The sequence below is a fragment of the Nomascus leucogenys genome, chromosome 4, assembly GCF_006542625.1.
Source record: "Nomascus leucogenys isolate Asia chromosome 4, Asia_NLE_v1, whole genome shotgun sequence".
Lineage (NCBI taxonomy): Eukaryota > Metazoa > Chordata > Mammalia > Primates > Hylobatidae > Nomascus > Nomascus leucogenys.
This window is the reverse complement of record NC_044384.1, coordinates 102106080-102123545: the sequence shown is the minus strand read 5'-3', so window position 1 is coordinate 102123545 and position 17466 is coordinate 102106080. Positions and strand designations below refer to the sequence as shown.

Sequence of the window (17466 nt, the reverse complement as noted above, 5' to 3'; positions counted from 1 at the left end):
TTCTTATTGGATACTGGGGCAAGTTTCTCAGTTCTTCCAGAGTATTATGGACCCCTAAATTGTTCTTCCATTTCTGTTGTTGGGGTTGATGGCCACCCTATCGCTAACTCTCAAACACCTCCATTATACTGCACCTTATTCAATACTGCCTTTACTCACTCATTTGTAGTAATTCCGCAGTATCCTACACCCGTTATTAGAAGAGATACACTCAATAAATTTGGGGCCACATTACAATTGAATGCCTTACTGCAGGTGCCTGCATACTGGCTCCTTTGCCAGCCAGAAAACAATGAAGCCCAAACCCAGTCCTCAACAATTTCAATCCAAGGAGTTAACTCAATAGTATGGGACACTTCTCAGCCCACTGTTGCCATATACCACCAGCCGTTTCTAATAAAACTTAAGGACCCCTCCCAAATTGTTTCACAACCCCAATATCCCCTCAGTCAGGCTGGACTTAAGGGAATAAAACCCATCATCACCAGATTACTAAAAGCTGGCATTTTAACAACCACCAATCCCACCACTGCAGCAAAATTAAAGGGCATAGCTCCCTGGATACATTTCTCAAAACTTAAAAGGGCTCCTCCTCTTAATCCCAACCTGTCTCAATTTTCTTGTTTTCTTACAGGACCCACCAAACTCAAGATCACTTGACTCCCCACAATTCTTTAACCACCAACTCTTTCAGTAATTTTATTTGCTGCCTTGTAGAAGACCTTTCCTGGTATCCAGGCTCCCCCCACCCCCCATAATTTATTTCTCCTCCTTTTATGAGATATGGCTGCAGGAAACTTTTGCAGACTACACTCCATCTCAAATGTCCTTTTTTTCTTTTGTTCTTTGTCTCCTTCTAGTACCACTCTTCCCCTTACTTAAACCATACCTTGCAGCTGTCTTACAACTTACTAAAACAAGCCAACTTAGGCTCCACAGAACTCTGTTGGGTCTGCATGCCCCCCTTGTCCCCAATATACCATTATCTCCCTGGACCTTTAGAAGCCTGGACCAATGTCCTTGGCAACCCTCACCATTACTAAAACTACCTTAGGATCTGCATTCTGGGAACCAAGTACTGATCCTGCCACAGCCATAGCCAAAAAGGTGTGTCAGGCCGTTCTCAAACAACTAACAACTTTTTATCCCCTATCCAAAGCCGCATGGTTACAGGACCTATAGGAACCACCACTCCACTCACTACTCAGGCCCTTATATGTTTCACCTGCTCCTTAAACGGAGTTCCAGAAGGGTCTTTAAAATGCTCGGACTGTAACCTCCCTCTTTCTTTCTCTCTCTCACACAACAGATTCTAGTTATTCCTCTACAACAGGAGGAAGTGACCCATTCTCATCAGTGACCCAACTCATCAGCCATAGCCACTCCCTCTTACCCCTTAAGATTTTCTCTCCCTACATGTAGTAATGCTTATGAATGTAACTAAGGGTCAGAATTTTTTTTTTTTTTTGACACGGAGTCTTGCTCTGCTGCCCAGACTGGAGTGCAGTGGCGTGATCTTGGCTCACTGCAACCTCCGCCTCCCAGGTTCAAGCAATTCTCCTGCCTCAGCCTCCCAAGTAACCGGGATTACAGGCACCCACTACCACTCCTGGCTAATTTTTGTATTTTTAGTACAGATGGGGTTTCACCATGTTGGCTAGGCTGGTTTTGAACTCCTGACCTCAAGTGATCCACCCACCTCGGTCTCCCAAAGTGCTGGGATTACAGGCGCGAGCCACTGCACCCAGCCTCAAGGGTCAGATTTTTGCAGTGTAAGGGCCAGCTAATACATTGCCTTTATTCAATATCTATGGTAGACATGAAAAATCCAAATGCCAACTTCTTCCCCTTCCAGGTCCAACCCAATTCTTTCTTGATTCATCTGAACACAGACTATTCTCAGAAATACCTTTGGTAACTCATTACCCCCTTCACCAACTATTAACCTATGCCCACCTAGCTTCCTCTTTTGTGTCATTTGAATGAGAAGGAGGATCAGGTCGGGATGCCTCAAACTACTGTAGGGACCAGCCTCACAGGGTCGGTGGGTCTCTCCCTGTGTGTGGCGACGAGAGAATGTAGAAATAAAGACACAAGACAAAGAGATAAAAGAAAAGGCAGCTGGGCCCGGGGGACCACTACCACCAATGCGCGGAGACCATTATTGGCCCCAAATGTCTGGCTTCGCTGTTATTTATTGTATACAAAGCAAAAGGGGCAGGGTAAAGAATGTGAGTCTTCTCCAATGATAGGTAAGGTCACATGGGTCACGTGTCCACTGGACAGGGGGCCCTTCCCTACCTGGCAGCTGAGGCAGAGAGAGAGAGAAGACATAGAGAAAGACAGCTTACGCCATTATTTCTACATATCAGGGACTTTTAGTACTTTCACTAATTTACTACTGCTATCTAGAAGGCAGAGCCAGGTGTACAGGATGGAACATGAAGGTGGACTAAGAGCGTGACCACTGAAGCACAGCATCACAGGGAGACGGTTAGGCCTCCGGATAACTGTGGGAAAGCCTGACTGGTGTCAGGCCCTCCACAAGAGGTGGAGGAGCAGAGTCTTTTTTAAACTCCCCCGGGGAAAAGGTGACTCCCTTTCCCGGTCTGCTAAGTAGCGGGTGTTCTTCCTTGACACCTTTTGCTACCACTAGACCACGGTCCGCCTGGCAACGGGCATCTTCCCAGATGCTGGCGTCACCGCTAGACCAAGGAGCCCTCTGGTGGCCCTGTCCAGGCATAACAGAAGGCTCACACTCCTGTCTTCTGGTCACACCTCACTATGTCCCCTCAGCTCCTGTCTCTGTATGGCCTGGTTTTTCCTAGGTTATGATTATAGAGCAGGGATTATTATAATATTGGGATAAAGAGTAATTACTACCAACTAATGATTAATGATATTCATATATAATCGTATCTAAGATCTATATCTGGTATGACTATTCTTGTTTTATATTTTATTATACTGGAACAACTCGTGTCCTCGGTCTCTTGCCTCGGCGCCTGGGTGGTTTGCCGCCCACAAACTACCACCTATTATTTCAAGCATATGTTGCTGCCTGTCTAGCCCCCTCCAGCCCTTATTTCTTCTTATGTGGACATAATTTCTACAGCTGCCTGTCTGTTAATTGGACTGGAACTTGCACTTTAGCTTAGTTATGCCTCCCTTGTCTGTTGCCACAAAGGACCAAGAATTTCTCCTCCTACTACACACACACACACGCACACACACACACACACACGCACACACACACACACGCACACACACACACACACACACGCCAAAACAAAAAGGGCAATCCAGGTAATTCCAATCCTCGCTGCTCTTGGAATCTCTTCTGCAATAGGCTTTAGTTCCACAAGTTTATAGCTTTTTCAGTTTCCCTGTCTACCCAACTAAAGGAGGGACTAATGGAAATAGCAACTCAACTGGATCACATACAATATCAAATAAACTCCCTTGCAGCAGTAGTACTTCAAAACCATAGGGGACTAGACATCCTCACTGCAAAAAAGGGAGGTCTATGCCTCTTCCTGTAAGAAGAATGCTTTTTATTTCTTTATTTCTTTTTCTTTTTTTTGAGACGAAGTTTTGCTCTTGTTGCCCAGGCTGGAGTGCAATGGCATGATCTCGGCTCACCGCAACCTCTGCCTCCCGGGTTCAAGTGATTCTCCTGCCTCAGCCTCCCAAGTAGCTGGGATTACAGGCATGAGCCACCACGCTGGGATAATTTTGTATTTTTAGTAGAGACGGGGTTTCTCCATGTTGGTCAGGCTGGTCTCAAACTCCCGACCTCAGGTGATCTGCCTGCCTCGGCCTCCCAAAATGCTGGGATTATAGGCGTGAGCCACCACGCCCAGCCAAGAATGCTGTTTCTTTACAAACAAATCTAGATTGGTAAAAGAAGGCATATCCAAACTTAGAAAGATTGCAGAATGTCTACCCAAACAACCCGCCAATGACTTTTTCGGTTCTTTCCTCCCTTGGGTACTCCCTTTCATCAGTCCTTTCATTGTTTTTACCCTGCTTGCTAAATTGTTTTCTTTTTTTTCTTTTTTTGGTTTTTTGAGATGGAGTCTTGCTCTGTCCCCCAGGCTGGAGTGTAGTGGCCCGATCTTGGCTCACTGCAAGCTCTGTCTCATGGGTTCACGCTATTCTCCTGCCTCAGCCTCCCAAGTAGCTGGGACTACAGGCGCCCGCCACCATGCCCGGCTAATTTTTTGTATTTTTAGTAGAGACGGGGTTTCACCGTGGTCTCAATCTCCTGACCTCGTGATCTGCCCGCCTCGGCCTCCCAAAGTGCTGGGATTACAGGCGTGAGCCACTGCACCCTGCCGCTAAATTGTTTTCAAAAGTTCATTTTAGAAAGAGTTACTTCAATTGCTCGGGCCACCACAATGGGACATATAAAGGCGGCATTCCTGCCGCAGCAACAACGAATGACTTCATCACCAGAGGAAGGCTACCTCCCCTCACACCATCACCCCTAAACCAGCAGGAAGCAGTCAGAACGAGTAGCTGCCCCTCTGCTAAAAACCCTATCCAAAGAGATAATTAAAACAAAGAGGGGGAGAATATGAGGACTAACAATAGTTATGCCATTTTACAACCTTGGCCAATGTGTTCTCAGAAACAAAGCAAATGTCAACCCTGCCTATAGCTTCAACAGAGCATAACGGCCCTAACTACATCTACTCCCAGCTGGAAAAGTCCACAACAGTCCCAGCCAGCCAGCACTTCCCCAACCCCTCCCCAATAGAAACTTTATTATAAAAGCCTCAGCTTGTAATCGATCAGGGTCTCAGGCAGACTCCTGACTGGGACCCCTCGCAGGCTTATTCCTGTAAATAAACCTGTCTGGCTGTTGAGTTGCCTCCTGTCTCTTGCTCTCTTCCTATGCATCTTCCTAACAGTTTCCTGGGGGATGCTGAAGATGTGTATTCCTGGGCTTCTTTGAGGAGCACATGGTATGCTGGGGGCAGGGGGTAACTCTGCCTTCCTGTGTCCAATGTAATGACTAGAGTGCATATGAGAGGCTGAAGAGGTACTGAGTATGACCCCAGTGGCTCTGACTCAGCAATCACTGTGCCCCAAACCCTGCCCTGGGTTCAGGCAGCACATGAGCTTACTCCTGGAACTCCATCCTCCTCAGAGAGGCTCATGATCATGCAGGGCTAGGAGAGGGATGTGGCAACCCTGTGAGCCCCAAGAAGATCCCTGGAGCAGAGCTGGAGATGGAAGGTGGGCCTGGTTGGAATCTCAGCTGAATATGTGGCCTTTCTTGTTCTCTTGGTAGCAAATGATGTCTTTTGCCCAGCCTTAAAAGGAATTTTCAGTCTGTACTGTCAGCTCATTGTCAGAAAGACTGCCTTCTCAGAAAGTTGATGTCCATGCCAGGCCTTCCAGCTAGAGGGGTTATTAATACATACATAGCTGTGGTAACCCAGATGTGGCTACCTGACTGATACCTGCTACCACCCAGCCCAGAACCTGGAGGAGCCAAGAGGGGTTCTCCTAAGACAACCCTGATGCCTGAGTATGATTTTAGTGCTCATGGCCTGGCCTGGTGATGCTGTGACTACACCCACCACTGTAGGGCAGGGTAGTGGTCCTGTACTGAGGGCGAGAAGTCAAGCCCTCCAGGTTCAGGGCCTGGTTTGAGCAGCAGACAGGCAAAGACCAGACTTCAAGATCACAAGCTCAGTGAGGGCAGAAGGGTTTAGCAGTCTTGGTTTCTGCTGTATCCTGGGGCCTGGCACAGTGCTGTCCTCATCCTAGAGCTCAAAAAGTGCCAATTTTTTGTTTGTGAGACAGAGTCTCACCCTATTGCCCAAGCTGGAGTGCAGTGGCACGATCTCAGCTCGCTGCAACTTCTGCCTGCCGGTCTCAAGTGATCCTCCCGCCTCAGCCTCCTGAGTAGCTGTGACTACAGGCTTATGCCACCACACCTGGCTAATTTTGTATTTTTTGTAGAGATGGGTTTCACTATGTTGTTAGGCTGGTCTTGAACTCCTGGGCTCAAGCCATTTGCCCACCTCAGCCTCCCAAAGTACTGGAATTACAGGCATGAGCCACCGGGTCTGGCACTATGGACCTTCCTCCTTGCCACAGGTTCTTGCTTCACTATCAAGGACTCACTCCCTACCCCATTCTATCTTTCCTGGAAGGCAGAAGCTTTTCCAGTGGCTTCTAGAAGCTCCCTGGGCACTTGGTAAAGATGATAGAACAAACAAGCCCCTACTACAATCCATTCTGATTAGGACAGAGATAGAGCTCAGTGGAGAGAGTGGCTATGTCCCGTGGCCTGAGATTCCTGATGGTAAAGGGTGATTCTCAGAAGTGTCCTTGGGTTTGCAGTAGAAGAGCCACAGAGGAGTCAGGAGGTGGGGACCTCTCTGAGAGACTTCCCTAAAGACATGCAGAACTGAGTCTGATGGAGGGGCTGAGCAAGCTTCTCCTTCCCATGAGAAGTCAGAGTCAGGCCTGAACCACTGTTGTCTGGGGTAGGACATGTGGGCTGGTCAGGAGAGGGCATAAGTGCATGACTTTCCACCCAGGCCTGTTCTCCCCCAATCTACGAAACAGAGATGGGTTGGGGACAGGATCACAATAGAGATTCTGGTGACATTTTCTGTAGTTTATTGGAAATAATTTGTGTGCCTATCACTCTCTTCCTGCAAACAGAGCTCCTCAAGGGCAGGTCTCACAGTCTTCTCTGGGCCTGGCACTGAGTAGGAGTCAGGTATGCACCGGCCGAAGGAGGATGACTGCCTGCGTGCATGAGATAGGCAAAGCCAGCCCAGAGGCTTGTCTAGGGGAACACAAAGGGACAAGGGATGCAGGATGTTTTTTTCTTTTTTTTGAGATGGAGTCTCGCTCTGTTGCCCAGGGTACAGTGCAGTGGTGTGATCTCAGCTCACTGCAACCTCTGCCTCCTGGTTTCAAGCGATTCTCCTGCCTCAGCTTCCTGAGTAGCTGGGAGTACAGGCACCCGCCACTGTGCCTGGCTAATTTTTGTATTTTTAGTAGAGACGGGGTTTCATCATCTTGGCCAGGCTGGTCTCAAACTCCTGACCTCGTGATCCACCTGCCTTGGCCTCCCAAAGTGCTGGGATTACAGGCGTGAGCCACCACACTCGGCTGGGATGCAGTATGTTTTGACTTGGATGCTTATGACTTGGAGGAACCATGTCTTCATTATTTTTTCTTGTCATAACAAGCCTTCAGAATCATGTAACTCTAATAGCAATGGGCCTTAATTAGCTTTCTTGGGAGCAATGCATGGGAGGTGGGGTTAGGCTGGTGGCAAACATTTCTGACAATTTTTTACCGCCTTTTTTCACATAATGCAAGCAAAGAGTTGCCAATTGCAACAGCAAAGGAATTATATAGGCAAGGCATCAAGCAAATTCTGTATCTTCCAGCCTTATTCCTTTCTCCTGCTTTACCAAGGGCCATGGCCAGCTTAAGACCTCAGTACACAATTGAAGTTGTCCAGGCCAGCCCAGGTGGGCTGCTGAGCAGAACGAAGATACAATCACTTGTTTGTAGCCTCATGCCAGCTTAAGGCTTGCTTAGGGAACCGCCTTATTCTCTATGTTAGTGGGCAGTGCCAACAAATCTCAGCCAGGAAAGAAAGCCTCTGTTTCTTTGGGCTTCCTTCCTTCCTCTTCAGTTCTGTTTCTCTCTCCCAAAGAAGAAGTGGGGCAGGAAGCCAATTTCCTGAGTTGCTTTTCATTGGGAAGTGAGACAGGCCTCAGTAGCACTTTAGCAAAAAGAAGGGTACAGTTCAAGGAGCCTCGTAGGCAGGAGACAGGTCTCTCAGCCTCTCTGGAATAGTCCAAAGTCCATGGCACTATATCCTCTAGATATAGCCTGTCCTGTGTCATCCTTCTCTATTGTCTTCCTCCTCTGATCTCTCTAATGCCTACTCTTGCCTGCAAAGTTTGCCATTCTTCTTCACCCCCATAGACATCTTCATCTTTGGATCTCGTGCCTCCCCATGGAGGCTGCCATGCTGAAAGGATCAGCCCAGAGTAAACTGGACTTATGGGGAAGCAGGGAAGAGTCTGAGCTCTACCCCTTCTCCCCTTCTTGGGGATGACCTGCATGATGCTTTGCCCATGGCACAGCTGGCCTCTGGGTGTAGTTCCTGAGGTTCTGTCATCTCTTCATTCTTCCACGATTTGCCTTCCGGTGACTAATCATTTCCACTAATCCCAGCAGTGAGTTGGCACTGATTGGGCCTTTTCCCACCTGGAATTTTTTGTTTTATTTTGTTTTGTTTTTTTGAGACAGGGTCTTGCTCTGTCACCCAGGTGGGAGTGCAGTGGCACCATCACAGCTCACTGCAGCTTCAACCTCCCAGGCTGAGGTGATCCTCCCACCTCAGCCTCCCGAGTAGCTGGGACTACAGGTGCATGCCACCACACCCAGCTAGTTTTTGTATTTAGTAGAGAAAGGATTTCACCATGTTGCCCAGGCTGGTCTTGAACTCCTGAGCTCAAGCAATCCACCTGCCTTGGCCTCCCAAACTGTTGGGATTACAGGAGCGAGCCACTGTGCATGGCCCTGGATGGCTTTTTTTGTTGTTGTTGTTGTTGCTGTTTTTTCTGATTCCATTTTCCCTCTGGTCTTCTACAAGCGTCTGAGAGCATAGGCTGGAGAAGCAAGCTGGCGCGTGTCCATTGGTTCCATTTAGGCATCTGGATTGATTGTCCTCTCATCTGGCCATCTCCAAAATGGCTGACATGTGTCACATGTTATGCTGAAGTGGGAAGAAGATATTTCAGCAAGTGAAGCTTAGGGGACTGGGAAACTCCCGCAGGGTCTCTAGATCTATCCTGTCCCTGGTGGGGCAGCAGTTGGACCCAGGAGGAAGTGAAACTTGACACACCACACAGTTGGCTTGCACAAACTGAAAGATTTGTTTATTCATTTGTCATAAAGCACAGTCAAGCCTAGTGAATTTTCCTGGATGAGTGAAGAGAGCTCATCAACAACCCCTCCATGAGGAGAAACCAGATGCAATCCCAGCACTCTCTCTCTTACTTATTAGGTCAGCAGCTAAAGCCAAAGATCTCTCTGAGTGCTTTTAAGCCTGGTGATTGGTGGACCCCTTAGAGGCGCAGGTGAGGGAAATGCTCAGAGCCTCACGGAGAACCCAGCACAACCATGAGCCCCAGAGGGCCTGCTGAAGGCCAGCCCAGGGGATAGGACCAGTCAGACAAGGTCCTGCTGTTGAGGAGCCCCAGTCTAGATCAAGAGGAGGTAAACAGCCTCTGGGACAGTGAATGAAAATGGGAGATTGAATCAGAGCCCCAGATAACCAGAGGCCAATACCATCCCATGGTCCACAGGAGTCCCTGGGCTGAATGTCAGGGGTGAATGAACACAGGGCAGGCATGTTCCTGGGGATGCTCCTCAAATGAAACAGAACTGGGAGAGTTTGAGAGGAGAGGAGGGGCACCTCTAACTCACATTTTCAGGTCCTCCTGGGTCCACTGTGCTGTGCCCTTTGTCACCAGGGCAGCAAACACCCTGGAGGTCTGCTAACAGCCAGGAATCCACTCTGAGGAGGGCAACTCCCCAAGCCTGCAGGCTGGGTGGAGCTAATTAACCACACAGGAACCAGAGGCATGTTGATTTAAATCTGTGGAAAGCCATGGCTCCTGTGGTTTCTACAAAAACAAAAAAATAAACATCCTTTCCTGCGTTTCAAGTAGCCCAACCCACACTGACTGGGGTCTGTGAAGCTGTAACAGCCTGGGTTGGGACAAGGTCAGGCCACTGGCCTGCCGATAGTGTTTGTGAGCATATTCTCTCCCAGGAGGAAATATATGGCAGAAGACCGCCACATCCCAGACCATCACCAGGCAGACAACTAATAACAGAGTTGTCATATGTGTGCCAGGCACCTGTCCTGGTGTTTTACCTACATCAGGCTGGGTGCATTGACTCATGCCTGTAATCCCAGCACTTTGGGAGGCCGAGGTGGGTGCATCACCAGAGGTCACGAGTTCAAGACCAGCCTGGCCAACATGGTGAAATCCCATCTCTACTAAAAATACAACAACTAGCCAGGTGTGGTGGTGGGCACCTGTACTCCCAGCTACTAGGGAGGCTGAGGCGGGAGAATCATTTGAATCCGGGAGGTGGAGGTTGCAGTGAGCCAAGATCACACCACTGTACTCCAGCCTGGGTGACAGAGCGAGACTCTGTCTCAAAAAAAAAAAAAAAAATTAAATATCTACATCAGCCACTCCACCCTTACAATCCCCCATATTCGAGGAGCTACTAAGATTCTAACTTTGCAGAATAGGAAATGGAGGCTCAGTGAGCCTAAGTCAGTTGCCAAGGGTCCTATCGAGGCTGAGATGCAGACTCTTTTGGAGCCTAAATGTGCACATGTAGTCACCACTCACGAAGCTGTATCAAACATCCTGCAGCACAGGAGGAAACACAGCAAGGACCATCATATGCAGGAACAGAGGCTCTCTTCATCCTAGGTCATCCCAGAGGGGCCAGGCAGTTTAGCGTGAAAACAGGAGGTATGAAGTCAGGAGAAAATATCAGGAAGTGGGGGCTCTGCATTTCCTCTTTCTCTTACTTGCTCCATCCCAGAGGTCGGGAGGAGCAGCTCGGAGTGCACAGGGGAAAGCCCAGGGAGGGTCCTGGCCCCTCCTCACCACAAGTGACACAGCCACCGGTCTGTCCAGCAGGCTGGCTATCAGCGTTCACTGGGATCCCTGGATTATTCTAGGTTCAGTTAGAACTGCTAACACCCTATGTGATATATTCAGCAACATTAGGATAATTAAATGGGTTTGTAAAATGGGTTCAAGTTACTCAAGCCTTTCTACACAGTCATGATTTATGACGCCAGAGATGAACTGGAATATAGGCTGCATCTCCTAGGAAATATTCTCCAACAGGAAAGTACAGGCTTGTGTGAGAAGCCACCACGGCAGACAATCCTGAGTAGTGGGCAGAAACTGGCTGTAAATGTGAGGCAGCGGGGAAGTAATTTGGAAAGCTCTCAGGGTAATGCAGAGGCAACCTGCGGCCCCGCGTCCAGACAGTCCCGGGATCCACAGCTCCAGGCCTGAGAACCATCAACTCCTCTTCTCCATCCCCAAGGTCACTCTCCCAGGGCTGACTGAGGTGGCCTCTCAGCTGGCTTCACGCAGCCCTGTCACACCCTCCATCTGTGCCCGGGGCGCTTCCTGAGACTCCAGTTTCTCAGCGTGAATCCCAGATGGTTCCCATCGCCATCTGGATAAAGCCTCCACTCCCCAGCTGGCCTTAGAGACCCTCACAATCCGGCCCGACCGCCCAGCACTCTCCTTCTCCTTCCCTCTACGACCTTGCGTCTCTGAACACACTTGTTCCTCTGCCTTCCCAACTCCTATGCATACTTTGAGGCCATCCTCGGGTAGCCCCTCTCCTCTCCGAGGCCTGTCCTTACGATGCCTGTCCGCTGTGGCACTCCGGTTACCCGGAGGAGAGTTGCTACTCTCGAGTTCACCGAGGCGGAAAGCGCCCCTGACTCCAAAGCAGGGCTCAGGGCGACGTCCCCGAGGCCGCTTCTAGTGGCAGGTGCCCCTCCTCACAGGGCCCTCACAGCGATCCCGCCGGCCCTCGCCCGGCTCTTTCTCAGCACGCTACAGCCGCGTCGGCCCTGGACAGCGCATGCGCGGGCGCCGGCGGCTGTTTCCCAGCGACCCCGAGGCTGGCGGGAGCGCGCACAGGGGAAGGGGTGCGTGTGCTGGGAAGAGGGCGCGAGAAGCGCATGCGCAGCGGCAGGCGGCGGCGCGAGCCGAGCTGGGAGATGGCGGCGGCGGCGGCCGCGCCGAGAGTGTGAGCACCGCCCGGGAGCCGCCGGCCCGGGCGCAGCGCGACCCCGACCCCGTCCGCCCGCCTGCCCGCCATGGGCAACGAGGCCAGCCTGGAGGGCGGCGCTGGCGACGGGCCGCTGCCGCCCGGAGGCGCCGGCCCCGGCCCGGGTCCCGGCCCCGGCCCCGGCGCAGGAAAGCCGCCTTCAGCACCGGCCGGCGGCGGACAGCTCCCCGCGGCGGGAGCAGCGCGGTCGACCGCGGTACCACCGGTCCCTGGCCCCGGCCCCGGCCCCGGTCCCGGCCCTGGCCCGGGCAGGTAAGCGCGTGTCTCGGCGCCCGGGGGGCGGTGAGCTGCAGCCTGAGGCCGGGGCCCGGGCCCAGGATCCCGCGATCTAGTGTGGACGGCGAGGTTCGACGTCCGGCCGCACTCTGAGCCCTACCGGAATGGCGTGAACTGGGTGGTCGCGGGAAGCGGCCCTTCCTTTCCAGCTGCCCCGCCTTGGCGTGGCAGGATGACGAGCGCAGGGTCAGTCGGGGCCTGCAGACCGTGACTCCGTCACGAACCCCAAATTCGCTTCTCCCCAACGCTCGGGCCTGACTGCTCAGGAGGGGCTTATGTAACCTTATCCTGGTCCCTCCGCACAGGGGAGCAATGGGATGGAAAACGTCCTCCCTGTCTGCTGGTGTCTGCATGTGTCCATTGTGCTGGGCCGAGGAAAGAGCACAATGGGAGTGGCTGTCAGGGAAGATAAGTGTCACTGCAAGGAACAGAGAGATGAAAATAATTAAACCATGAACTTGGGCTTTCCTTGGGCATTTAGTGGCTGTAATCACTTTGGGGGAAAGGAAAATTGCCCACTGGACACCAAGAGGTGCTTATTTAGGCCCAAACAATACTAATAGGATCATGTGTTTTCACCAAGGTTTAGGGAAACATTTTGGGGTGAAGCAAAAATGCTATTGAGTCATCCAGCACCAGATATGTTCTCATTACCTTATGATTTAGATCAAACCAGTGGAAAAGCTGAAACCCACACAGAATGCTTTAAACAGAACATATCTGATTAAATACTGTGAAACCAGATTGTTTTAAATGTATGCCAACCCAGGTCCTGCAAAAACAATCAAGTGGCAATGAAGGCTGTAAGGCAATGCCAATATATAATAAGTCAGTAGACTGAAAACTCAGGAAAACTACTAAGAGATGACAGGATAAAATGGAAGGCATTATCTTTGCACCAAATAGGCTTGGGGAGTAGAAAAACCCTCAGGGGGTGGGAGGGAGGTGCTTCCAGCTCCATGTGAGTCTGCTGATATATGTTGCCCTGGCTTTTCTGTGTGGGAGCACATAAACTGAGGATGCATAATTTTTTATTCTTTAGCTGCCCGACTGTGCCTCTCGTGTGTTTATTTCCTCAGAAGTCATTTCTTAGACAACTAACAGTAATGAAAGGCTCTTAGTAGCTTGAAACCTGCGGCAGACAGGTCAGCCTGTGAGCATCCTTTTTAGAGGTGGGGTTTGTCCATTTTACACTAGCTATAATAGTAATGCAGTTGGATAGCACACAGCTCTTAGCACTGCAAACACTGTCCATTTTGCTGCGTGTTGAGTTGCTGTTTGGGTTTTAGCTTGAGAGAGGCTCACCCAGGCTTCATAGTGTTCTCCTTCCGAGGGAAAGCTTCTGTAGCTGAATGGAAAAACACCTCGTTATTGAGAGTTCCCTGTATGGGGAATTTGTCATTTCTCTTCTGATAACCAAACAGGCTGCTCTGCTTGTAGTTTATCAGATGTTGCAGAGCCAATCATATGAAATTCTGGAAAGACCTGGGCAGCTCAGAGGGACCAGAAGGAGGCTGATGTCTATTGCTCATATGCCTTTTTAGTGTTTCATTTGTACTTCATCTGTACATTCTGCTGCAAGGCAGACCCATGAACTGCTGTGGGTGAGGGGAACCACGGACTCCTGCTGGATTTAGTAGTCACACAATCTCTTACCTGGCTGTGGGCAAGGCTCATACCTGAGCCTGTGGTGCTGAGGTCCTGTGACTATCAGACTCAGGAGGTGAGCTGGCTATTTGTCCCCAAAGCTCAGAACCAGAGAACATTAGGAGGTGGGATTTACTCCTCTAGCTGATATTCAATTTATCATAGCACCTCAGCTGAGCAGCACCTCCATGGCTTATCTCTCCTTTGGTATTGCAATGGCTTCTACTTCCTCTCACTAGAGCATCTCAGGTACCTGATGCCAAATTTAGCATGTTCTGTTCTAATGCTGCTGAACAGATTGGCCCATTCATGGGAAAAAAGCCCTGTGGATGTGCTTCTGGGCATTCAGGAAAGAGCATTAGCACAAAGACATACTTGTTTTCAGTAAGATTTTGAATTTCGGGGCAGTCAGAAACCTCATAGAGGTGGGTAGAAGGCCAGGTAAAAGGGAGATGATTCTGGGGGAGTTAAATCCTGTTGCGATATTACCTTGTCATCCCAGGCTGAATTAGTCTTTTCATCCTCATACTGAGCTGACTTGGACTCTGTGAGGGGGTGGCTCCAGCATTTGCCGCTGAAGATCCTGACTTGAATCCCATGAGTAGCAGTGCTGCCACACCCATAGTGCTGCCTCTTAGCCCGTCGGTATGATGTGGAGCTTTGGGCATTGGAGAGTCCCTCAAGGAAGGGCTCTCTGCTTCTGGTGTCAGGGTGGCCGTGTACAATTATATAATCTGTGCCTTTTCCAAGAAGTGCTGGTTTGGGAGAAAGCTGAACTCTAACCCAGCCTCCACTCTTCAAGCTGTGTGTCCTGGTGTAGGCTGCATCCTCTTAGATGAAGGGGCATCATTCACTCATTAATTCATTTACTTATTTATGGAGATGTGCCTAATGTACAGTGGAACACACATATTGATGGGATTTTATTTATACATACACTCGTGACACACTACCAGATCAAGACAGAACTTTATCAGTACCCCAGAAAGTACTTTTTAAAATAATTACACGAAGGAGCCATGTAGACCAGTGGCAGCCTGTCTAGTTTACACCAGCTCTGTGGACTTGCACTTTTTTTTTTTTTTTTTTTTGAGATGGAGTCTTGCTCTGTCGCCCAGGCTGGAGTGCAGTGGTGCGATCTCCGCTCACTGCAAGCTCCACCTTCTGGGTTCACGCCATTCTCCTGCCTCAGCCTCCTGAGTAGCTGGGACTGCAGGTGCCCACCACCGCACGCACCCAGCTAATTTTTTGTATTTTTAGTAGAGATGGGGTTTCACCGTGGTCTCGATCTCCTGACCTCGTGATCCACCAGCCTCGGCCTCCCATAGTGCTGGGATTACAGGCATGAGCCACTGCGCCCGGCCCGACTTGCACATGTTTTAATGTTTGCAAACTGATATCTAGTCGATCAGCTAAGGTGTATTTGTCAGCTATCAAGAGCAAGCACAGTTATTGGCTTTGTGGACGGTATGGAAAGGATATATAGTGCTTCCCTGTCCTTCAGCACCTCACAGACTGGTTGGTCAGATAGCTCTTGAAGAGCCAAATCATGGAAGAACCCTAAGAGAGACACTGTGGGCAGCTCAGTGTCTGAGAAATGTCAAATAAGCAGTGCTTATAGGGTTATTAATTGGGAAGAGAGGCACAGCTAGGCTTTAGGAGAGGTGGAGATGTAAGGCTGGAAAAATGACTGGGTTAACAGAGGTAGAGATAGAGATAAATGGCATAAAGAATGTGGTCTACACAGGCAGGGACAGTGAGCAGAGAATGAGGCTGAGTGCAGGGTGGTGGGGGAAAGCCAGGGCAAAGCCAAGAGAGGCCCTTCTCCATCACTGCCCATCAGAATGCGTAATCAATGCCAAAGTCGCCGCTATTCACTCCTGGACCATATGTTACGGAGACAGACACCCCAAGCCAAAGGCAGCTAGGCACAGAGAACGTGGTTGTTTACTGGAAGGTGGGCAAGGCTGCTCTGAGAACCATACCCCGAATTCCTTTTTCAAAATGGATTTCTCAGGCATAGTATCTCTGGTCTGGGATTAGTCAGACTTGTTACATTATATCAGCCAACTCAGCCTCTAGAAAAATCTGGCACTAACTTGTAAAGATAAAATGAAAGGACATAATTGCCAGGTCTGGAAATAATGCTTCTTTGTCACTTAGAGATCTTCTTTGTCCCCAGTGGCTGGATCTCACAGAGGGTATGTCATGGAGTGTGAATTAAAGTGACCTTACATCTGAATGGTGACGATGTCAAAATTTTGTCAAAAATTCCCCAGAGGGCAACCATTTTTGCATTTCTCCAGGGAAAGCAGGCTACTTTTGATAATACAGTTGCTCACAGCATCATTAAGACTAATAAGGTGCTGTTGATTTAAAAAATGTAAAAATGTAATGGAGACATTAGGAGGAGAAATACTGTCTTTTGTTTGTTTGTTTTTTGTTTTTTTGAGACAGAGTCTTGCTCTGTTGCCCAGGTTGGAGTGCAGTGGCGCGATCTCAGGTCACTGCAACCTCTGCCTCCCAGGTTCAAGCAATTCTCCTGCCTCAGCCTCCTGAGTAGCTGGGATTACAGGCACCCACCACCACGCCCAGCTAATTTTTGTATTTTTAGTAGAGACGGGGTTTTGCCATGTTGGCCAGGCTGGTCTTGAACTCCTGACCTCAGGTGATCTGCCCACTTCGGCCTCCCAAAGTGCTGGGATTACAGGCATGAGCCACTGTGCCTGGCCGAGAAATGCTATCTTAATTTTTTTTTTTTATAATGGAAAATTTCAAACATACATGAAAGTAGAGGAAATGGCCTAATGAACTTTTGTGTTCCCATTGCTTAGCCACTGCCATCATCAACTTATGGCCAGTTGAGTTTAATTTATCTCTCTCACATCCTACCCCCTACAGAAGCAAATTCCAGACATCCCAAAATTTCATCATCAGTATTTCAGTTTGTATTTCCAAGAAATAAGGGCTTTGCATGAACATAACCACAGCACCACAGCCACATCTAAATAGGATAATGATCTCTTCTTAAACTCAGCAAATATTCAGTCAGGATTCTGTTTTTCTGATTGTCTTATGAATTTAGTTTTATAATTGGTTTGAATTGTGATCTAAAGAGGGTCTACACATTGAATTTGTCTGATGCATCTCTCTAGTTTCTTTATGTATTTTCTCTCCTTTTTTCTCCTTGCAGTTTATTATTAGAGAACTGTGACATTTGTCCTGTGGTTTCTCATATTCAGGATTATGCTGATTGCATCCCTGTGGTGTCATTTAAGACGTTCCTCTGTCCCATATTTTTCTTGTAAACTGGGAATTCTATCTAGAAGCTAATCAGATTCAAATTTTATTCTTTTGGTCAAGAAATTCTAGCTTTTTAAAAAAGAGTTTCTTGAAGTCTTCAGACATGGAGAGGCTGAGAGAGTTCACTGAAAGCAGAGCCAGGGTTTGGGCTAATTGGGAGCCAAAGAACAATGCAGTGGACCACTTTTCTGTTCCTTTTCTAAAGCTCTCCTTCCTCTGAGTCAGTTTGGTTCTGAGTTTAAGAAGCCAAAGCTTTCAGAGGAAAGTTGTTTTTTTTTTTTCCCCAGAAAAGTCATGCCTTTCACCCCAGTTTGGGGGAGCCCTCCCTGCATATGT

General features: G+C 49.2%; 1 protein-coding gene across 1 annotated transcript in view; it reads left to right on the top strand.

Moving 5' to 3' along the window:
* Positions 1-11765: 11765 nt before the first annotated feature.
* BSN (bassoon presynaptic cytomatrix protein) overlaps positions 11766-17466 on the top strand; it is a 113735-nt gene continuing 108034 nt past the window's right edge. The window contains exon 1 of the mRNA XM_030811770.1: positions 11766-12156. Coding sequence (XP_030667630.1) covers positions 11933-12156 — 224 coding nt within the window. The 5' untranslated portion in view covers positions 11766-11932. The remainder of the gene's footprint in view (positions 12157-17466) is intronic.